This window comes from Cebus imitator, unplaced genomic scaffold (genome assembly GCF_001604975.1).
Source record: "Cebus imitator isolate Cc_AM_T3 unplaced genomic scaffold, Cebus_imitator-1.0 Scaffold24, whole genome shotgun sequence".
Classification (NCBI taxonomy): domain Eukaryota; kingdom Metazoa; phylum Chordata; class Mammalia; order Primates; family Cebidae; genus Cebus; species Cebus imitator.
In genome coordinates this window covers 1,754,456-1,779,051 of record NW_016107339.1, presented here as the reverse complement: position 1 = coordinate 1,779,051, position 24,596 = coordinate 1,754,456, and the positions used below count along the sequence as shown (strand labels likewise).

The 24,596-nt window shown below is 35.6% G+C and overlaps 1 protein-coding gene across 10 annotated transcripts in view; it reads left to right on the top strand.

Annotated features, from left to right (window-relative positions):
• TBC1D5 (TBC1 domain family member 5) overlaps positions 1-24,596 on the top strand; it is a 553,318-nt gene that overhangs the window by 392,659 nt on the left and 136,063 nt on the right. For all 10 annotated transcript variants that reach the window (XM_037736376.1, XM_017522211.2, XM_037736379.1 and 7 more), the window contains one exon: positions 17,552-17,694. In XM_037736376.1, the coding sequence (XP_037592304.1) occupies positions 17,552-17,694 (143 nt within the window). The remainder of the gene's footprint in view (positions 1-17,551; positions 17,695-24,596) is intronic.

Below are 24,596 nucleotides of genomic sequence, written 5' to 3'. Positions count from 1 at the left end.
TGTGTGTGTGTGTGTGTGTGTGTGTGTGTGGTGCCTGTTTATATTTCTATTAGATTATTTAAGCTTCCTCAGATTTCCTCCTCACATAGTACATTTTTAGTGCTTTGTGAGGTGAGTATAGTCACAGAGAATTTATCTACTTCACCATGTTTTCATTCACTTGACTTTAATACTATATTAACATAGGTTTTTAGAAAAATTCTCTACCATTTTTGTTTGTGATTACTTAGCATTCAAGGTTTTTGTGGCTTTTCCTGTAAATGTCATATTTTTAAAGTTTATCAAAATATAGTTTGGCAAACACATACATTTGTACTGTAGTCAATACATAAAAGCTGTTCCTACACTTTAAATTTTTTATTATATTCCTTTGTAGTCATTCCCTCAATCCCTGGTAATCATTGATCTGTTTAGTCTCTTGTATAGTTTTACTATTTCCAGAATACCATATATATGTAGCCTTTTAATTCCAGTGTATTCCACTTAGCATAATACATTTAAGATTCATCGATATTGTTACCTCTATCAATAGTTCATTGTTTTCTTTTATTACTGAGTACTATTCCAGTGTCTGAATATACCACAATTTGTTTATTCTTTTACCAGTTGGAGGACATTTGAGTTTTTCAGTTTAGAGCAATTATGAATAAAACCATTACAAATTGACATATGCAGGTGTTTGTGTAAACACATTTGTCTTGGATAAATACCAAGGAGACAGATCACTGGGCTATATGATAAATTTATGTTCAACTTTATAAGAAACGGTAAAATTATTTTCAAACTCCTCTCCAAAATGGCTATACTATTTTGTATTACCATCAGCAATTTATAAAAGTTTCAATTACTTTGTATACTTGTCACCACTTTGTTTTGGTTTTGTCATTTCTTAAAAAGCCATTCTAATGGATGTATAGTAGTATCTCACTGTGATTTTTTGCATTTTCCTAATAATCACATTGAGCATCTTTTTGTATGTTTATTTGCAATATACCACTTCTTTGGTGAGGCGTCTGTTCTTATATTGTCCATTTTTAAAAATTGGGGTATTATTATGATCAAGTTATGAGAGATCTTTGTATATTCAAGAAATGTCTTTTTGCATGTATGTATTTTGTAAATATTTTCTCCCAATGTGTTGCTTATGTTTTCTCCTTCTCTCCTCTCCCCACCCTCTCCCCCTCTCCTTCCCTTTCTCCCTCTCCCTCCCCTTCCTCTGCTCTTTCTCTCCTCTCTTCCCCTCTCTTCTCTCTTCTCTGAGATGGAATCTCACTCTGTCATCCAGGCTAGAGTACAGTGGTGCATTCTAGGTTCACTGTAACCTCTGCCTCCTGGGTTCAAGCGATTCTTCTGCCTTAGCCTCCTCAGTAACTGGGATTACAGATGCCCACTACTACACCCTGCTAACTTTTAACTGGGATTACAGATGCCCACTATTAGACCCTGCTAATATTTTTGTATTTTTAGTAGAGACAAGGCTTCACCATGTTGGCCAGGCTGGTTTCAAACTCCTGCCACAGACTCCCAAAGTGCTAGGATTACAGGTGCGAGCCACCACGCCTTGCCTATTTTTATTTTCTTAATGGTGTCTTTCAAAGAGAAGTTTTTAATTTTTAATAAAATTCAGTTTATTAGTTTTATTATTAGAGTTTTCTATGTATTAATCTTTACCTACGCCAGTGTCACAAGATTTTCTCCTACCTATTTTCAAGATACTTTACAATTGTTGACCTTAGGCCTGTACCCATTTTGAGTTAATTTTTTAATATAATGTAAAATATTGGTACAAGCTTCATTGTTTTGTAATGGATGCGCAGTTATTCCAACATGATTTGTGAAAAAGACCATCCATTTGCAGTTGAATTTCCTTGATATCTTTAACAAGAATTGATTGCCCATATATGTTTGTCTACTTCCAAACTTTGTTCTGTCAATCTAGGTATCTTATATAATACCAATACTATGTTGTCTTGAATTAAAGACCTTTATGGTAATTCTGTATATCACATAGTATGAGTCTTCCAACTTTGGTTTTCTTTTTAAAATTGTTTCGAGTATTTTTAGTCCTTTCCTCTTCAATTCTCATTTTAGAATCAGCCTGTTCATTTTTCCAGAAATCAAGGGATTTTAATTAAGATTGCATTGAATTTATAAAATCAATTTTAGGAAAATAGAAATCTTAACAATAGTGATTATTCCAGCCAATAAACATGGTGTAACTTTCTATTTAGGGCTTTGTGATTCTCATCATTTTTTTATAGTTTTCAGCATATATATATATATATATATATTACATTTATTTTTTGTATTCATCCCCAATAGTTTTTGGGGTTTGTTGTGCTGTTTCTTTTCATTTCAATTTCCAGTAATTCATTTCTAGTATATAGCAATGCAACTGATTATGGTATATTGACATTGCATCCTATATCTTTTCTAAACTCATTCACTAGTTGAAATAGTGTTTGGTTTTTGTAGAGTTGTTTGGGATTTTATAGACAATTATGTCATCTGCACTTACAAACAATTTTATTTCTTCCTTTCCAGTCTCCATGCCCATTATATATGGTTAGAAATTATTTGCTAATATTTTGTGAAGAATGTTTGTGCTTATATTCATGGTAAATGTTTGTCTACAGTCTTCTCATAGTGCCTTTGTTAGGTTTTGGAATGCTGGTAATGCTGGCTTGTAATTCTGGTAATGCAGAAGATTTGATATCTTCATAAAGAGTTTGTGATAAACTGGTGTTATTTGCTTCCTTTTTAATTGTGAGTTGATCTGGTTTTCCTGTTTCTTCACATAATTTGTGGGTTTTTTTTTTTTTAATTAAATGCTGTAAATTTTCAATGTTATGTAATTCAACTTCTCTGACTTTATAGTCTTTCTTTAAAGAAATGTTGAGTTTACTTTTGGCAGGCTGTTGAACTACTTTCAGATAATCTTGATATTTTTGATAGTTGTTTTTAGACCTTTTTAAAGTGCAGTTCTAATGTATCGTCTTCCCAAGAGCCAATTTAACCCCGCTGCTAAGGCATGGTGGTGCTTTGTGAATTCTACTGAATTTTTCATGTGTGTAGTAACCTCTCTTCAGTTTGACCGTTCAGAAAACGAATATTTCCCAGCATTATAAAACCTTGGAGTCTTTTTCCACTGCTGTGTAGTAGTTCCTTTTCTGGTATTTCTTCTTTGCTTGACCTTCTAGAAGTTTACCCTTCATATGCACACTTCGTATTTAGCAAACTCTTAAGGAGACCCCTTTGCAGGTTTCTGGAGATTATTCTCTGCATAGCTTCCTCCTTTAAAGGTGACATGTCCTGCACACTTTCCTCAGCTTTAAGTCTGTATCTTTTAAACTTATTAAGAGCAATGCATTCTGCTTTGGGTTTCTCCTTCCTGCTCTATAGTTCCAAAAGTACATCCAGGTAGAAAGGCAATGATCACAGGATTCATCTGGGGTTTTCCTCCTTATGTCAGGAATCACAGTGCTGTGCTGCTTATCTTCTGGTGTCTGCATGTTTATATATTTTGTCCAGTTTTCTGTTTATAATGTGAGAGCAGTAGAGATATACGCAGTTATTCCATCATAGTCTGGGGGGAAGTCAGGTCTATTTTTTAAAATAAAATAAAGTCAACCCTATTCGATCACAAGAAAATCACTCCTAAAGCAAAGGAAACAAAAAAGATTGAAAACAAAACAATTTGTGGCGACTTTGCAGGAAAAGCAAACAGAAATGAAGGTATGTGTAATGATATCCATATCAGACAAAGTGAATTTAAAGCAAATCACATTGAATGAGATAAATGAGAACAATTCATAGTTAAGAAGTTTACAATTCACAATGAAGATCTTTCATTAATCGTTGTATCCCCCGCAAATAACAGCAGAATTAATATAACAGCTACAAGAAATATAAGGAGAAACACATAGGAATGCAGTAGTAATAAGCTACTGATACCTCTTCTAACTAATGGCAAATCCGGCAGACTCATTGTAAAGTAAAAGTATAGAGAAGCTAGTTATTCACCTTTAATCAGTTGGATATAATTGGTATATATCAAACTCTCTGTACTGTAAACGGAATGAAATAACTGTATCCATAGAATATTTATTTTAAAAGTAGCCATACAAAAATATTCAGTAAATTTTACATAGTAGAAATAGTATGGTTCACATTTTTTGAGAACAAAACTTGCAATTAATCACAAAAGTAGAAAACAACCCACAAGAAAGAACTAGCACAGAAAATCATAAAACTCTCTTGTACTAAAAGGAAATCAAAACCAAAATTACAAATTCCTAGAAAAAAAAAGATAAAGTGTATTGATCAGAACCTATTGGTTTTGACTAAAACAATGCTCTTAGAAATTCTCAGCCTTATACTCTTGTTACTAAACAAAAAGGAATAGAAATATGTGAATTAAATATTCATCTCAAGTAATAAAAATAACAGCAAAATAAATAAAGGAGTTAAAACCAAAAGCAGTTGTGCTTTAATAGCAAACCATAAATGACAGAAAAAAATGCATTGATAAGTGTTTCCTTTTGGAGAAAATAATAAAAATTGTATGTTAGTTTATTTACATAGTTTAATATATAGGACTGAGTATAGTGGCATACATCTGTAATCTCAGCATTTTGGGATGTTTGAGGCCAGGAGTTTGAGACCAGCCTGGGCATCGTAGTGTCTCTAGAAAAAAGTGTTTTTTAAAGTAACTGAGCATGGTGGCACATGCCTTTATTCCCAGCTACTCAAGAGCCTAAGAATAGAGGATTGCTTGAGCCTAGGAGTTCAAGGCCTTAGTGAGCTATGATTGGGTCACTGCACTCCAGCCTGGGCAACAGAGTGAGACCTTGTTTGTAAAAATAAATAAAATGATAGAAAACTACAAATGCATAAATTTAAATTAAAAAAAAAATTTGAAACATACACGTTTAAGTATAGCCAGGAGTGCTTCCTATCTTAGTTGGTTTGTGAGCAGATTAATTTATGTTCTGGAATGAACCCACTGTTAAATGTGTTTATAAAGATATCATAATAATAACAGTTTGGATTTGTCACATAATTAGACAGACTCATAGCTAAAAGAAAATAGAAATTCTGAAACAGACCCTCAATACATAGAGGAATTTAATACTCTAAGGGTAGAATTTCAATTCATTAGGGAAACAGTGGATTATCAGTAATACAGTTTTGAGAACTAACTAGCTGTTTGGTAGATCATGAACTTATACCTCTATTTAGCACCAAAATGAATAACAGATGAATCAATAATATAAATAAAACTGAAATAAAATGATTATTATTATCAGGTGGGGAATTCACAAGCCCATAAACTACGAAGAAAAGTTTTGGTAAATATGACATTGCCATAAAATTTCTTTCTGGAAAAAGAGACCTCCCTGTAGCCAAAGAGAGACAGAAAAGTTAGGAGTCCTAAAACTTCCTTGGTTCCTGGCAGCATCCTGTCCCAACACTCTTTCCTCTGATACAGTCTTAAGGTAGTGATTTTCAAACTAGACCTTTCATCAGAATCACCCAAAGGGTTTGTTTAAATATGGATTGCTTAGCTGTGCCTAGAGTTTCTGATGTAGTAGGTATGAGTGAGTGGAATTCAAGAATTCGCAGTTTGAACAAATTTTCATGTGATGCTGATGCTCCTGGTTTAGGGACCACACTTTGAAAACCACTGTTTTACAGTTTTCCCAAATTTTCCTTTTTGTGTGTGAGATAATTCAGTACCATTCTTTGCAATCAAAGATCCTAAATTAAAGTGTTGAGGTAACGTGAAGTAGGCAGTTTGCTTCTAAGATATACTTACATAAACAAAGACCTGTACAAAGTTAATCAGTGCAGTATCATATGTAATAACAAAGGAATCTAAATGTCCCCAAAATAAAAGGACTATTTAAATCATTATATATCCACTATGGAATACTATACAACCATAATAAAGAACAAGGTATTTATTTTTATATATGTTGATTTGGAACAATCTTCATTTTAGCAATCATTGTTAAATTTAAAAGCAGGTGCCCCTGTTTATGCTTTTAAGAGGTACATGCATGCATAAAAATGTCTCTGTCATATAAGAACGTTGGCTACCCTTGGGAAGATAGATTTGCTGTTGAGGAGGGGATTTGGGTTGGAAAAGAAAATTGCTTATTGTATGTCCTGTTATACTTTTAAGTTCTTTTTCACCATTAAAAAAAAAAAACTATAAATTAGCAAAACAATAACTCCACATAGTTTTCATTTTAATTCACAGAGAATAAAAAAATCAAGGAAGTGAGAAAGATAGTGAGATAGGAGGCTAAGGTCAGAGAGCAGTGCTTCAAACAGATCATGGATTTGGAGCATCTTAGCACCAGAACTCAGCCACAGTAACGTCAGCTGATGTGGAAAGGAGATGAGTATGTTGACAAAAATAAATTTAAAGTATTTTATGGGATGGTTCTGCTGCTTCATATGTGAGTTGGCTTATGAGCAGATTAATTTATGAACGTATTATAAACCAGGATGCCCTCGGTAAACTAAACTTAACTGAGTTCCTGTTCTGTCCGTTAGTCCAAAATACAATTCTAAACCTCCTAAGTCTTTCTAAAATTGGCTGACCAAAAGTGGCAATTAATTTCTCTTTGTAAGTTCTTAGTTCTTTATAGTTTCCTTAATGAGTTTCCCTGAAAAGAAGCCCTCTAAATTTTGTAGGGTCCTATAGCTGTAATTACCACTGTATTTTAACTGGGGTACTCATGAAATAGCAGTTTGCAATTCATCAAAATAAGTACTTCAGAAAACACTGTTTCTTCTACTCAGAAAGCCCAGCTACCACAGATGACATAGCAATACTAGATACTATGCATTCCGAATCCAGTGATTCTCCACATTAATGTGGGGAGGCGATTTTAAAAATACATGTCTAAATTAGCTATCCTTTTGAAATTAAAGAAAATATAAAAGAATAGAAAAAACTCTGAGCTAGTTGTTATAATATCATTGTAAAATCTGCCTTTGGATGAGATGTGACCTCAGGTTGCGCCATGATCCTCTGTTGATGTATCTGTAAGATGCCTGCTCCTGCCTAGCTTCTTTGCATCAGTGCTTACGAACTGGGGCTGAGCAAAGAAATCACCTTTGTATCTCGGAAACATGCAGGAGTTTTTCCCCCCAAATGGTTCTAATGCATGCGTTCCACAGACCATTTACTTTTATAGACTTCAGGCTTATTTGAAGATCAAATGTGGTAGTACTTTTAAAATTAAAAAACTTGATATAAACGCATGGTATTTGCCATTATCAGAAATTGTGTATGATTATTTTAAAAATTGAGTTGTAATCTTCCATGCATTAAAAAATACATTTTCCTTGATTGGTATGTATTTGTCCTTAAGTGTGTGTGTGTGTGTGTGTGTGTGTATATAATATATACATACATATATATATATAATATACATATATACATATATATGATATATATACACACACACACAAATATGTGTGTGTGTGTATATATATCATATATATGTATATATGTATATTTTATATATATATATATACACACACATATATATATATATTTGTCCTTAAGTGTCCTTAAATACACACACACACACACACACACACACACACACACACGTAGGTCGGCTGTGGTGACTCACGCCTGTAATCCCAGCACTTTGGGGGGCCAAGGCAGGTGGATCACAGGGTCAAGAGATCAAGACCATCCTGGCCAACATGGTGAAACCCTGTCTCTAATAAAAATACAAAAGAAAAAAATAGCTGGGCATGGTGGCACATGCTTGTAGTCCCAGCTACTCAGGAGGCTGAGGCAGGAGAATCGCTTGAACCCAGGAGGCAGAGGTTGCAGTGAGCTGAGATTGTGCCATTGCACTCCAGCCTGGTAACAGAGTGAGATTCCATCTCAAAAAAAAAAAATATATATATATATATATATACACACACACACACACACACACACACACACACATATATATATATGTATGTGTATACACACACAGACATATGTATAATTGATTGTAAAGTTGTTTGGGTGTTAAATTTAGCTATCAGACAGGAATAAAATGGAGCAGCCAGTCCTGCCTTTAACTCTTTTGTTTTCATTTAGCTTTCACAATCAGAAAAAGTAATTTATGTCAATTTGAGATGGACTTCTGAATTTCTAACGAAACCCATATTCTCAAAGTAATGAATATGGTGCGGTTGACTGCCCTTTCCCTTCATGGCTCCTTCAAAGTTTCCTTTTTTCCTCCCTGTCTCTCCCTGCCTTCGTGTGAATTACCTGGGCCCCATGCAGATACATTCAGCTCTTGATTATCTTCATTAATGGATAGTAACTGGGACATACATAATCCCAAATGGTGGATAATCCAAAAACCATTAATACTTCGCTTTGGAGTGTATTTAGTAATGTTTCTAATTGTTTTTACCTTTCTAATTATATGTTGCTAATGTTACCATTAGTTAGCATTCCCTGAGTACATCCTAGTTGCTTGGGGGACTTAGTGTGGAGAGGGCACCGAAAAATGCAGAGTGGTAAACCAGATTGATGGGATTATTATTGAGTTAATATTTTATTTTGAATAATTTTTCCAGTTAGTGATTAAGAGTTGTCAGCATAACCTTTACTCTATGGCCTAGCACAGTACCTGCCACACTGTTGAAGTTTAGGAAATATTTGTTAAATGAAGATTCTTACTGTTTTTCTTACCAGTCTTCTGATCAAATCAGGGCTGGCATGAGCCAGGAAAAGAAGTCGGTGAAGAAAGTTCTTCTCCCCCAACCTCAACCTTTCCAACCCCAGATCAGTGAAGATGAGTATTGCCAAGTCATGGGCATTTTCTGATAGCGCTAATTTATAGGCTGTTTGACCAGCTAAGCCACACGGATTATCTCCTCACTAGCAGAGCCTTAATGCAGTGAGCCTTCAAGAAGGTAAATAAGGCTGTTTTTTTAAATGTAAGAAAGATGCTTTGAAATGGGCACAAGGAAGCTGAGAATTCCTTTTAGTAGAATATAACTTTCCATGATCATACAAGCATCCAGAATAACATAAATATAGAGCAGTTCTTAACCTAAGGTCCCTGAATTAGCTTAACTCCTAAAATGGCTTGCACTTGAATAGATATGATATGGGGATAGGTGTGTGTATTTTTCAGAAGAGAGGGCTCATACACTTGATTACATTCTCAAAGGGGTCCGCAACGTCTCTCTACTGATGAATTTAAGTTTCACTGTTTTATACTTTTCATGAAATGTTTGAAAGTAGGAAACAAAACTCCACTGCCTCACAAACTTGTCTCTGTTTGGACTTCAGAGCTATTAGGAAAAGTAATTTTGTGAATTTCTCTAACTGTACTTGATTCTAAGCTGGGGACAGACATAGGCTGAGAAGCCAGGGGTCTATGTTGAAAGACCAAACATGCAAATGGGCAGTGGCTACACTATATGTGACAACAGAACTCTGACTCAGATAAGATGCCCCAGAAGTCAAACTACAACTTTTGCAGCAAAATCGGTCCAAAACAGTTAAGCCTTGGTCAGTGGCTGCTGACTTCCCTATTTTTGCCCTACTTTCTGCTTCCACCGCAGGACCAACCTCGAGAAAGTCAAATATGTTCCCCAAGTCAATCATATATTGTGTTCCACCTCTAGTTAGCCCTCTGCCATGCCTACAACCTTCAGTGGGTCACACCTGAAGCCTCTCCTCTCTTCCCCACCCCCCCAACCCCCGCCACACTGTATAGCTTTATTATTCCCTTGGCTACTTTGGATTATCTTCCAAACACAGGTAATGGTAACTGAACTCTCTTGCTATTGCGAACTCTAAACAAATATCCTTTGCATATTATCATTTGGGGATCTTCATTTATTTCCACTGTGCATTGAGATTTGAGAGGTTCCAGGTGAACTCCCTTATCCTGAAATCCCTCTTCCACCAGTACATCACAGAGCTGATAATATTATCAGTGAAGAAATGTTTCTTGGAGTTTAGTTCTTTATGTTTCCAGGAATAGCATTTTAAATGCATGTTTTATTTTAGGAATAGTCACATCCACATAGCTAATAGTGTAGAACCTTAGGGTTAGAATACAGAATAGAGGAACACAAAGTGGATGACCATTCAGCCAGGATGCCAGTATCATGAGGCTTCTTACATGCAGAGTAACCAAATGCCCTTTTGGGCCTGGCAGTCTTGGTATTATCTCACTTCTGTCACCCTCACATCTGTAACCCTTTTTTTTTTTTTAATTGGGTCATGTTTTTATAGTAGTGTTTTCCTAGAAAATAAAATGTATATAAACTAATAGAGATAGAATTCTAAGAGAAATTTGACTGTGGATACTTTGTATCCCAGTCATTAAATGTGTAGTGGCCATTGGCTGAACGGTTAGACATGTAGAGTGAGCCAATTTGAAGATACACACTCAAGAGTAGGCTGAGAAGATACAAAGTAGAACTTCCTATGTATGGTTCTCATAGTTTGGCTCCCACACCAGCAGCATTATTATCTCCTAGGAACTAGTTCAAGATACACATTATCTCTGGACACAGTAGCAAATGCTTGTATTGACCCCATTTAAAAAAAAAATTTATCAGACTCTCCTTAAATCGTCGGTATCAGAAAACTTTGGGGATGGATTCTAGCAATCTGTGTTTTTACCGTCCCTCCTGACACCTCTGCTGCATGCTAAAGTTTGAGACTACTGTAATTAGAATAGCCATCCAATAACTTTTGCTTTTTCTCTCCTCATGGAGTAACATTTCATGTGAATGTGTGGTAGATTTTAGGAGCCCTGAGATCTGGAGCCGAAATATGGGCAGGAAACAGGAATTTGTCACCTTGTCCAGTGTCTCTCAAACTTAAATGTACATGCAGATCACTTGGAGATTCCGTTAAAGTGAAGCTCTAACCCAGGAGCACGATACTGGGGGCTCAGAGTCTGCATATCTAACAAGCTGCCAGTTCATTTCCTGAACTCTAGTTCCCTGCATGCCCATACCTCCAATGTTCCTTAGCTGGAGCGTGTGGTCTCCTAGGATCCCTATTCACCCTGTAATTACACTTTGAATAGCAGGGTCCTAGGAGACCACACGCCCCAGCTGAGGAACATTGGAGATACGGGCATAGCAGGGAACTAGAGTTCAGGAAATGAAAGGGGAAGGTTCCAGAGGAGTTAGGAGGCTTTTATAAATTCATGCATAAATCTCATCACTTACTGCTCAGAATGTATGTTCAGGGTTCTCCACAGAGAGAAAGGAGAAGCCCAAGGAGAAGACTGATGAGCAGCTAGAAATCCTGTGAAAGGTCCAGCATGTAGGCCCAAGATCAAGATCATCTCTGGTCAAGAAGAACTAACTTCAGGAAGAAGATTGATATTAATTAAATAAACATTTGTTAACCCCCTACTCTTTGTCTCATACCAAATAACTCCAAAGATCTTGTGATCTGTTGGAGAAGAGAGAGAAACCGAAACAATATCAGTAACTTACTATTTAGCCGAGATTTGTTTATCAGTGCTTTTATCTCTGGAAAATGTAACTGGGAGCAGTAACACTAATAGGTGTGAAACCTTCAAACATCAGGCCTGGGCAAAGCAGTGTCCTAAACCCTGAGCTGCCAGACTGGTTTAGGGCACTTTCTGGAATAGGAAAGAAGAGAAGGAAGAGAGGGCCAGTGAAAACCCCAGAGGGTACTTAAAGCTATAGGTTAGAGGTAAGGTCAAAGGCAATAAGATACCCCTGCTGCCCTTTAGGAGTGGGTTCCTTCTGACTCTCTTAATAGGTATCCATCTGTGGATTTTGCCCATGTCCCTTTCAGTAACAAGAATTTTATTTCCAGTGTAATTGTTGGTGGTGAGATTGACTGCTTATGGAAACACAATGACTGTGATCTTACCTGCATCCCTGACAATAGATTCTGATATTTCTCAGCTTAGTGTTATATCTCATGTCAGTTCTTCCAACAATGTATATAAATGTATTAGGGAGATGTATGCAGTGGAAGTTGAAAAGTGCTATTCACTATAGTTAACATCCCATTGGTATTTGAAATGTCTGTGACAGTTCGAAAAAATTAAGTCACACATGTTTTATTTTTTTAAATGAGTTTCAGATTAGGGAGGATAGGAGTAATTATTTTTAGCAAATCTCTATATGCAATTTTAGAAAATGTATTTGATCATAATTTCCTTTCCTGAAGGTAAAATGGTAGAGCAAAGCCTATTTGCAGACTTTCTAGAAGTAAGAACTGTCTCTGGTATGAATAAAAACAGTTTTCATGAAAAAGGCTAAAATTAATTTTTCCAACATGGTCAACAACTGCACATTAATTCTTTATATATTTAATTCATACACAGCAGTGGCTTCTAAGTAATTTCCTCAAGGAGATACCCAGTAGCTTACTTGTGGTGGAACCCAAGAAAGTGATAGGGTAGAGAGGTTACTTCTCAGCAGCATGTATCCCCATAGGCCTGTCCTGTCAGGGCTAAGATTCCAGCTGCTCCATAGTTGGAATGGACAAAAGGATTCTTACAGAGAATGTATCCTGTTGATACAACTATAGCTATATTAGACTGTTACCATCATGCATTAGCTTTATTGGAATTTCCTGGTAAATTATACATGCGAAAGTTACTCAGTCCTTGAAGTACTGTACTTATAAGCCAAACAGCAAGCATACATCTGAAAGAGGTATGTGTGTATGAGAGAGAGAGAGAAAGAGAAAATGTTCAAGCATCAAAAACATATCATATTATGGTCATCCAATAATGGAGGATGCTTACCTGTTTAATTTTTTATCTAGTCAACTATTTCAATTAGGTCTTTCAAAAAATATTTGGGATCTGAATGCTTTGAGCATATATTTGAATCCTTTAAGCCATCAAACTCTGCTTCAGAAAGAGAAAGAACAGAAACTTTGAATTACTGTGTCTAAAGAATTCCAATTTGCTTTCTAAGTTTTCCTTGTAATCCATGGATTGAACCCAGCTTGAATTTGCGTTTTTGGGAACACATGTTAACCTAATTTAACCCCCACAGAATATGGACATGAACTGTTAAAAGTATATTTTTGACTTCGGGGAAAATGCTTTCTTCCTTTCAGAGGGCAGTACATAGCCCTTTATTAAGGAAGGTTTCTTATTCCAAAAATAAGTTCCTAATAAATACCACTCATTCCTAATGTAATTTATTCTCTTTGGCAAGTGTTTGAAACTGTTTTGTCAGAACAACTGTAATACGCAAAAATAGTCTGAATGGAAGATAGAGCCTTGTATATCTATGCTTTTCCACGAATATAAGATCATAAAAATGTTGGGTATAGAAGATGACCATAATATGATATTCTGCAGAACCCTTAGAAGACTAATAAGTATAAAATTGGAGTAAAATTATTTATTTTGGGCTCCCATCTTTTAGTGACTTTGTTTTCTGAAGAAGTTCAAATTAAATATGAGAATTCCTTGTGACCTTAAGTATAATAAATCCAGTGGTTAGTTGCAATTTTAAGACTGTTTTCACAGAGTTGATATAAAGGAAAACTCAAGGTGTATTAATTTCAAAAGAACTGCATACAAAGAAACCCAATATAAGGGCCTAAAATCAGTAAAAAAAGTACCCAAACACACAGATAAACATTTTTGGCTTGCTTTTATTTTTCTTGACTACTAATACAGAACTTGGATTCTGTGTTTATTCCATAACAGATATAGTTTAAAAATGAATTGTTAGCTTTGAAAAATACAAGTGAACAGAAAGCAAAACACAAAATTGATATCATTGAACAAAAATCTAACATTGTTCTTTTATGTAAGAATGCTCACCTAGTAGTATCGTTTCTTGATCACAGGTTACTCAAGATGCCCTTATAATGTTTGTTAAATTAAATTGAATATAGCATTTCTACATTACTTATTCTTGTAAGGTTACTGTACCCATATCTCACTAAAGAGCCATTAACGGAAAAGAATAGGGAAGTGAAGACCTAGGATTTAATTTTCTTTCTCCATATGCAACCCACTACAGCCAGGTTGGATTAAGGCTATGTTTATTTAAACCTCAGTCAAATTGGTTCTTTACATAAACTGATGGGTAAAAATGAATTTCTCTTGGTGTTTCCATGGGTCATTCACCAAGCAATAACACCAACAGTAGTTACTGATCCCCTGGGAACAGCAGCTTAATTACACAGAAATTTAAAATGGAGAATAATGGTATAAAGGCAAACATAGAGACTTGTCCTCTCTTTGGGTGGTTTATTATTAAATTTAATACCTCGGATATTCTTTTCTGTTTGTGCAGATCTTAATTACTAAGTAGATCTGGTAAAATATGAATTATTGTATTATCACAAGTGATAAAATATATATGGTTATGAGCATGGCAGTCTGCAGGTGTAACATCCATAAAGCAAGATTAATAGTATCAAGCAATTAAACTGAAGTTATTTTTAAGGGGAAAAGGTTGAATACTACCCTTAAGTGCAAATTAAACTCTCGCTAAATGTTTTTAACTACAATAAAAGCATGTTAATTTTAGGAGTGACTTCTTTACAAGACCTCCTTTCTTAGAGTAAGTTTTTCTTTCCAAGAATATAAAAGCTTACTAAAATAATTTCTAACTCATTCTGTAAAGAGCTGCCTTTTTCCTTGGCTTTTAAGCTCAATGAAGAAAGCCCAAAATAGCACAGGAAATTTGTGTGTTGTGAATATATATGAGAACTAAATCCAACTGGGATAAAATGATTAAATTATTGATAAGGTCAGTGTTGGTCCCAAAGCATTCCATTAGTTATATGCTTCTTCTTAAATATTTTGAGAATTTGGCCTTAATTTTCTTATAATTACATATAAAATAGAGACAACATTTTACTTTAATATCCTCGCGTGTACAACTTATTAACAGTCTTTATATAAAAGAAACATCTAATGATAAATTTTTTTCCTATGTATTTTTGCTAATTTTTTAGGCATCTAATGATAAATTTTTTTCTTACGTGTTTTTGGTATTTTCTTATGTGTTTTTGGTATTTGCTAGGCATCCAATGATAATTTTTTTTCTTATATGTTTTTAGTATTCTTTCTACCTCCTGGATTATTTTTGTGCCACCACTAACAAGATCAATGCCTGTACTTCCAAATTAGGTATCCCTTTGCCTGGCTTTACAGTGGGGTTAACAAGACTTCTGTAAATATATAAAGCACTTAGCAAAGTGTATGGAGGTCTTTACAAAGAACTTTCTAGATCTGTCTCTCTCTCACTTTCTCTCTGTTTCTGTCTTTCACATGCACTCACACACGCAGAATTTGGTCCTTGCCCTGGAATTTTATAGCAGTGTATTTGGCAAGGTACTTCAAGATTGAAGCAATATGAAAGATTCATAAAGCAGCACATTGTAGATAACACATTAAATATAAAAGTACTAAAGACATGCATTGTGTGTAGTTTTGGAGATATTAAATATGTGAACAATTTGACACAGAAAATAAAGATGCATCTTATTCAGTATAGATTACTAGATGTTTGCAGTTAACCTTCCTGACTGCTGCAGTGAAAATCGCTGCATGTGTGTAGCTTCAGAGTCAAGAAGGATGCAAGAGAAGTTCTGGGAATAAATGGGCACTTTGTTGTAGAAATAACGGGTATAGAAATTATTTCTAAGAAATGGGCTACTTTGTTTTTTTGTTATTCTTAAAGCACTATCTGTGATGAAATCTAAGATGCGATTGCTGATAAGAAAATGACAAGAATTTGAGCTGTAAGGAAAGAGGGGAAACATTGTATTCTTAACTGTAGTTGTGTATTAACCATCATCCATTTTCCTCATTGATGGATTTTTCTTGCAGTTGTGGCAGCCAAATAACTGTAACCACACTTTAAATGTTTGAATGCAAACATTTGTATCCGTTAAAAATCCTTTGAACAAGGGCCCAAAATGGTTTAGTTCATGTACTTTTTTGCTGTGCCCATCTCTGATTCCCCTGATACTCTTTGCAAGATTAGTTAATTCTTTGTAATTAAGAATAGCAGCCTATTTAATTTAGAGATGTTTTTGTACTTCTTGGAATAGTAAATATTAGTTTATATAATTTGAAAGAATTAGAAATGTGTGGAGAAGTTGTTTTTTTCCGTAAGCCATGTAAACACTGTCATATTAGACCAAAAAAAATGCGTGTTGATCACCCCCATTTTATTAATAGCAGTGGAATAAAAATTGAAAGGCAGATAAAAATGATGAGATACTATAACATTTTTTAAAAGATAAATATTGGGCATTTAAATTTTTTATACTGAAAAACTGAGTAATTGATGAAGTTGAAAATATAATTAGTTATTCTATTGGTTAATTTGGTAATGTGAATTAAAAAAACTTGTGTTCAATCACATAGTTCCTAATAAACTATGATACATATTTGTGAGTATAGAGCATTTTGTCACATCTTTGATTCCTCCTTAAATATATTACTCTGAGGAAAGTATTTGAATTTATTTTGCCTTTCTTTAACCCCACAGATGGTTATATTTGGTTTCTAATTTTACACAGAAGTAACATCTCTTAATTTTTTTAAAGAATTTGTTTTATTCTATACAATTTGATGATACTAGAAATTTAGAATTTTTAATTCTTTGCTATGTGCTAGAATCACGTAGAATTCTAGCTGAAGTCCTTAGAAAAAGACTTATTTAAGGAAATTGTAGCCATGTTATATAAAATTAGAAGTTAAATAAATAAAAACATCGATTTTTTTCTTATAAGAATTAGATATGAATAGCATTTATTGAAAGTCTAAAGTGTCACTGTGATGTACAATTATATACAGATGTTGCTTGGTATTCTTATTAGCTGCTTATGTTTACTCTGTGGCATATTTATTTTCAAGGTAATAGAAATAAGTTTGAAAAGCACTCCTAGAAAGATAGCCTTATCGGTCAGGTATATCTGTTGCAAAGCTAAAAAAAATTTAGTATGACTGTATCTTACATTTAAAATAACTACCTGTGCTTGACCAAAAAAATAGGTATCTGCTGGCTTTTTCCCACACTTAATTTTAAAATGAATTATTTTAAATAGAAGCGAGATGTGAGAATGCAGTTTTCCAAGTTTGTGTAGGATTTGTCATATAAACATTTGCAAAAAGGAATTAACAACCACAGAAAATCAGTAGAGATCATGAAATTTTGGAAAATTTTATTTTTAACTTACAACCTTACCTGTGAAAGCAACTACGAGAGTACTAAACATTCATTTTCTCTTCACCTTTTGGAAATTTGTGATTTCTGTTAAATATGAAAGATTTTGACTTTTTTCAAATGTAATACTTGTGTATATAATAGCATTTAATGATTATGGCCTAGTTATACAATTATAAAATTCATTTGAAAGCTTAAAATGTAGATCTTACTATATATTTTTGATATATAATATTTGCTCACTGTGTTCAGTTAATAGTTTTTCACAGTTACTTCAGAAAATGATCACTCTCCACATTACTCTCAAAAGTACTGTCTTCTGAATTTTTGTTTTGTTTCTTTCTAGAAGGTGGGTGCGCCTGCTGTTTGGACGAGAGTTCCCCCTACAGGACCTTCTGGTGGTCTGGGATGCCTTGTTTGCAGACGGCCTCAGCCTGGGTTTAGTAGATTATATCTTCGTAGCCATGTTACTCTACATCCGAGATGCTTGTAAGTGTTAATGACCTTGCCTACATTTTACTAGGTACTCCAGATTTTTTTAAATGTTTTGCCTTTTAAATAGACTGGGTGTTTTATTATTTGATTTACATGTGCCTCAAGTTTTATAGTAGGGTAATATACTGAAATTTCAAAGGAACATACTAAACATCTCTTTTGTTGGTTAACTGTGTACACACTGGGAGATGTGAGTTATTTTATCCTGGGAGAATTAGAATGTTCTTCAGAACCATTTTTCTGAAGACTTTACTCCTGCTTTAATCTCCTTGTTACACACAGTTCTGAAATGCATATGTAAAAGCCAGTATTTGAAATATGTTTAGAGCTCCACCTTCTGACAGGTAGGGAATATTCAAGGATGTTTATCAGGAGAGTGGAATTATTTTTATAATATCAACATCTTGCTAATAAAAAAATATTACATTTAAAGGTATTTTAACTTTCTCCCAGTTATATTTTAGAAAAACATATTTCTCAATATAGTGCTGAATTGTAGATGTGTTCCCATCTCCTCAGATCTATGTTAGGGTGCCTGCAGTAGCCAGAAAGCCAGTGCCTAGCCCTTTCAAATAGCCTCATAGTCGTTAGCTACAAGAAAATATCAGTGTGTATTTTATTTTATTTTATTTTTTGAGACAGAGTCTTGCTGGCTCTGTTGCCCAGGCTAGAGTGCAGTGGCACAATCTCAGCTCACTGCAACCTCCGCCTCGGGTTCAAGCGATTCTCCTGCCTCAGTCTCCCGAGTAGCTGGGACTACAGGTGTGTGCCACCATGCCCAGCTAATTTTTTGTATTTTTAGTAGAGACAGCGTTTCATCATGTTAGCCAGGCTGGTCTCAATCTCCTGACCTCGTGATCTGCCCCCCTCGGCCTCCCAAAATGCTGGGATTATACAGGTGTCAGCCACTGCACTCTGCCTCTCAGTATGTATTTGAAATTTCAAAGTACCTCATATTGTTTTCCATCTCAGAGAAGTAATCAAAAATTCACATAATAAAACTTCTAAGCCAAAATATAATTAGGAAAAATTGCACAAAATTATGTGATTGAATTAGGAAATAGGAAGCTAACATAAAGTAAGACTTTGTCAGAAGAACATATACTAATTAGAGGCATTTATAATTGTGACCGTTAAACTGTTATGTGGTTCTCTTTATTTGTTCATTGAATACTAGTTGTGCCAGATGCTCTTGTTATGCCTCTGGTAACACTAATTTTCTTTAAAATTTTAGATTATACTTTTTTTTAATTTCCCAAAATTACTTAAATAAGTGACAGGAACACCACATTTTATCCAAAAATTGTAGATTTTGTTCTATGCCTCGAAGGTCAAATAGTTTAGGTTTTGACAGACGAAGTGAAAGTTTCTTCCTTCTGAGCCAGATCTAATCATATAAGAACATGAAAGTCATAAAAGGAGACATTGGGAAAGTAGAGAAAAATATCTGAGTAGATTTGATGGATACTGGGTTTTATGATATTCAATACTAATCTCTAAGTTGTATTTTTTAATATAAATAATAAAAGGAACGAGAAACCTCTTGTAGAAAAAAAAATACTTTGGATAATATTTTTGCAAAACTTTCCAAATCAAACAACTGCTGAAAAGTATTATGATTTTCTGTAATTGTAAACAGTTTACAATTTGTTCTTTTTTAACTTTGGCACATTACTACTATATATTTTTAATTTAATCATCCTGTCTCCTATCCTAAGACCTACTTTTATCATTTTATAAAACATGGCAAAATTTTTGGCAGCTGAAGTCCTTACACATTTTATATCTTTTTACTGATGACTTTATAAAGTGTGGAAACATGCAGAAGTAATGAAGTTATTTATTTGTTTCAATATTTAGTCCAACTTATTTTAATTTTGTTATTAAGTTTATAACAGTGGATAAGATATCCTAAAGATAGAATGAATATTTGTCAGGTATTTGCAGATCACTGCTCCTGTCCTCAGAAAGCTTACCAACTACTAGGGAAGACTGACATAAATAATTTCAAATGAACATACTTGGTGCTATAGTTGGGATGTGGACAGGTAGTGTGAAACTTAAGGAGAGGCATCTCGCTTCCTGCTGGGCTGCGGTGAGTGAATAGAGAAAATTGTGCAGGTGTTGGCAAGCCAAATAAGAGGATCTGCTTACTAGGCAGAAGGAACAGCATGAACAAAGGCCTGCAAGTGAAAAACAGTTTATTAGGGATATGTATATGAATATGTTTCTACAAGCTGTTTGGTTATTAGAGTACAAAGGGAGAGAGAGATGAGCAGCAGGTTATGAGACTAAAGAAAGAAACAAGAGTGTCATGATGACAGTCTTTTTATGGTAATTGGTAGGGAGCTAATGAAATGTCCAAAGCAGAAATGTGATCACTCTTAGGTCAATTTAGCAGCAATGTGGAAGATGGAGTTGAAGGAGACAAGAGCAAGGGCATCAGATAATAGTCATGATGGTAGTTCAGGAGAAAAGCAGTGGATCAGAGAACTATTTACAGCTAAAATTACCGTGATTTAGTGATTAAATGTGATAGGCTGCAATAAGCCATGATCTTGCCACTGCACTCCAGAGCGTGGGTGACAGAGCAAGACCCTGTCTTAAAAAAAAGAGAGCTCTATGGATCTATGAAAAGAGAAAATATCTTGTTTTGAAGCTTTCGCTTGTTTATTGTCTGTTCTTCACACCCACCCCTATCCCTGTTCCCCAGTGAGAGTCAGGATTTTGTCTGTCTTGGTTTCCCTCCCATACACCAGCATCTAGAGTTGGTCCCAAGGCATAGTAAACCTCCAGAAAATTATTTTTTGAGTAAAATAATTGAGGAAACAAGGACCTAGAGGCAGAAGAAGAGAACTGGGTCTGGAGTCCTATGGAAGACTGGCTGTGGAACAGGAATGAGAAGCTGGTGCTGATCCAGGAAGAAAGCACTAGAGTACTTTCACAAGTAATCCAGTTCATAGGTAGAGAAGGCAGAAAATGGACGAATTCCATAAAGGAGGAAGCGAGGTCATCCACTGTGAATGAGGCAGAGTAGAGTTAGTGGTTTTTGGGAAATGACTTGGAGATGTGATAAAGATAGCTCATCAAGAGCCAAGGAAAGCCATGTGTAGCTGTCGAAGATCCTACAGAGAGAAGCACTGGAAGTGGCACAAGGCCTCAAAAAAAAAAGTAGACTGTGATCCAGTTAGGCCTGCTTCCAAATGAATTAGGCAGGACTGAAGGGAGACAGGAGGGTAGAGAGTGTTGAGTGTATTTTAAAATAGTGGTTTAAGATGTATAAAGAGGGAAGTACAGCCAGGGAAAGATTAGGGAAAATTGTATCAAGGGATTGGGTGAGGTAGGGCATGAGACAGCTAAATGCATACAAAGTTGTGGTCAGACATAGAGCAGTTCTAGATCTGATTTGTATGGTTGAAGTAGGTGAAGGGAAATTTAAGTCACTTAGAAGACCAAGGGTTTGTGAGGAAACTGGAGTTTCTGTTTAGTTCTCCATGGACATTTCTCAAAGGATCCTACTAGGAAAAGGTATAGAAAGAAATGTAACGAGCCTGGCACCATAGCCTCAAATAAAAAGAGTGACCAAGAAAACAGCTTTTATTGAACCAGTCAATTATTTAGAGTTAACCATTCAACCAGTATTTACCAGTATATGGTACATAGATGACAGTGATAAAGGGACATGATAGAGGCATAGTGGCATGGTGTGAACTTCAAAGGAAGAGGGGGTTTTATGGAATCATAGGAAGCAATAGTTTGGAAGCAGAATCAAGGAGCAAGGTGGTCCTTCACCTCACATCTGGAGGTTGCAGAGGCAGCAGTGACTCTCGGAGGGTGAGGCTTAGTGGGAAAGACATTGTTCTCTAGAGAAAAGGATTGAGAAAGAGGGGAGCAGCAGAAAAAAAGGGACGGAGAACTGGTTTGGACAGAGTTGCATGGGAGGTCAGTACTAATTACAGGGGTTTATATTTTTGGCTATGGTCAAGAACTAGGAGGAAGGAGGAATTTGCCAGCCCCAGCTTTCCAAATACGTCATTAGTATCAAGTTTTTATTTCACGCCAGTGGATTCTGACTCATGAGGACTTTCTGGGGCTTCCAGAGTAGGAATGTTCAGTTACACTCAGTAGTTTCAGTCTCAGTCATTCAAGAAATCTTAACACCACTGTACCAGTCTCTGAGCATTATATACGTTCTTTTGGAGCTACATTTGTAGGATGCTCAGAGGATGTTTCATCTGAGAGAAACTAAAAGCCTTCTTTCCGTGGTGACATTCTTTCCTTGGGGTGCATGTCTCCTAGAGATTCAGTGGATGAGGATCAAAGGGTCTATGATCATCCCGATAGTGTGCAAAATATTGTGTACAAGGTATGCCTTTGTCTGGGTCAGATGTCTACAGTTTTCATCACTTTGTCAAAGGAATACATGCCCTTAAAAATAGTTAAGATTCACTATATCTAATCCAAAATTGATTTTATAGGCACATATAATAAAGCCTGTTATGGGTTGAATTTTATCCCCTCCCACAAAAGATATATTGAAGTCCTAACTTCTAGTACCTCAGAACATGACCTAATTTGGGAATAGATTGTTGCAAATATATTAGTTAAGATGAGGTCATACTAATCCTATATAAATGGTGTTCTCATAAGTAGAAGGAAATTTGGCCACAGACATGCACAGAGGGAAAATAATGTGAAGGCTCACAGGGAGAAGAAAGCCATGTGAAGACAACCAGAAGCAGAGGCAGGACTGATACATCTACAAGGCAAGGAATTACCAGTCATTACCAGAAGCTAGGAGAGAGATAGGAAACAAATTCTCCCTCTTCAGAAAAAGAAAGATGCTGCTAACACCCTAAGCAGGAGAGGCAAGGAGCATTCTCCCCTACAAGTTTCAGACAGAGCATGATCCTACGGAAACTTTGATTTTGGACTTTAAGCATTGAGAATTGTGAAACAGTAAATTTCTTTTCTTTTAAGCTACCCAGTTTTTGTTACTTTGCTGAATTTTATGGATGAAAGTTATATACAGAAAGAAAAATTGAGCAATAAGAAAATAATGTGAGAGTAATCTTAAACCATTACTCCTGTAATAGTTTATGAATAGCCATACCCTAACCACACTGCTTTTTTTTTTTTTTTTACATCTCATGAGCAGCATCAACACCGCACTACTTTTTAACTGACTTGTTGCATATTATAAGTCTCTCTTGTGTTCCTTGCTTCCCCTCGCTCCACCTACCGAAATCTTACTCCTATTTTCAGGCCTAGGGCCAGGTAGCCTTTTTCCCAAACCTTTCCTATTATTCTGGCTCACGCTGATTTCACATTCTTGCAGTCCTATAAGATCCTAATCACTACCACTCAGTGTAGCACTTAGTTCTACTCTATTTTACATTTTTCCTTAGTTACTGTGGGTGTTGGTCCTATCTCCTCAACTAGATTGTGAACTTCCGTAGTTCACCAGAACCACATTACAATTCTTCACTATCTCTAAAAGCATCTGAAGCTCTTCATGTGCTCAGTTAATGCAGTACTTGAGGCAATGCCAGGCCAAAAGGTACCATAGAGACCTTGGAGGGGTGGATTTGTGTGCTGTGATTACTAAGAAGACAAGTGTTAGTCTTATTCATAGAACAACTCAACTCTTTGACAATATATTTTCAGCAAAGCCTTTTCAAAGAAAGCATTGCCTACTTTTAAAATTAAGTAGCTGAGGGCCGGGCACAGACCTGTAATCCCAGCACTTTGGGAGGCCGAGGTGGGCAGATCACAAAATCAAGAGATTGAGATCATCCCGCTCAACATGGTGAAACCCGTCTCTACTAAAAATACAATGGGCACGGTGGCACTTGCCTGTAGCCTCAGCTACTGGGGAGGCTAAGGCAGGAGAATTGCTTGAACCTGGGAGGCAGAGGTTGCGGTGAGCTGAGATGGCGCCACTGCACTCCAGCATGGCAACAGAGTGAGACTCCATCTCAAAAAAAAAAAAAAAAAAAAAAATTAAGTAGCTGAAATTTTCACATCTATTTTTTATTGATTTTATGTATTTTGTTGACAAGTATCAAAAAAGTCTCTATTTTAAACATAACATACCTTTTATTTGTCTTATAAATTGCACTAATAGCTAAAACACTATAATTAAATCTATTTATAGACTCCTTTTTTTCTCTCTCTCTCTCTCTCTCAGACAGAGTTTCACTCTTGTTGCAGAGGCTGGAGTGCAGTGGTGCGATTTCAGCTCACTGTAACCCCTGCCTCCCAGGTTCAAATGATTCTCCTGCCTCAGCCTCCCAAGTAGCTGGGATTACAGGGGCCCACCACCACACCCAGCTAATTTTTGTGTTTTAAGTAGAGACAGAGTTTTGCTATGTTGGCCAGGCTGGTCTTGAAGTCCTGACCTCCGCTGATCTGCCCGTCTCAGCCTCCTGAAGGGCTGGAATTACAGGCATGAACCACCTTGCTCAGCCTAGTTTTTCTTAAAAAGAAAATATTTCTCAAATGTTTATTGCCTTTTTAATGTGCTTTCTATTTGAACACTATAAATAGAAAAGTTTCCTTCTTGACACTTCTACCCACTTCCTGCCTTGTTTTTTCAGCCAGTGTAAGTAAGCATGTTACAATACTCTACTATAATTTTCCTGTTTTTGGTTGGGATCTCTTTAGCCATTTTCTGGCCTGGCATGTGGCATGTCAGTTGTGGTCTCTTTGTGATTTCAAATGTTATTCCTTTTGATTTCATTTTAGATCTCTACTTATTCTTCAGCCACTGTCTGACAGTGTTTCCCTCTGTCCTAACCCAGAATTTCTGTTTCTCTATTTTCTAGTTAACAGCATGTTCAACATCATATTGATGTCAAAATGCAGTTTATTTCAACTGCAAATTGTGTTTGTCT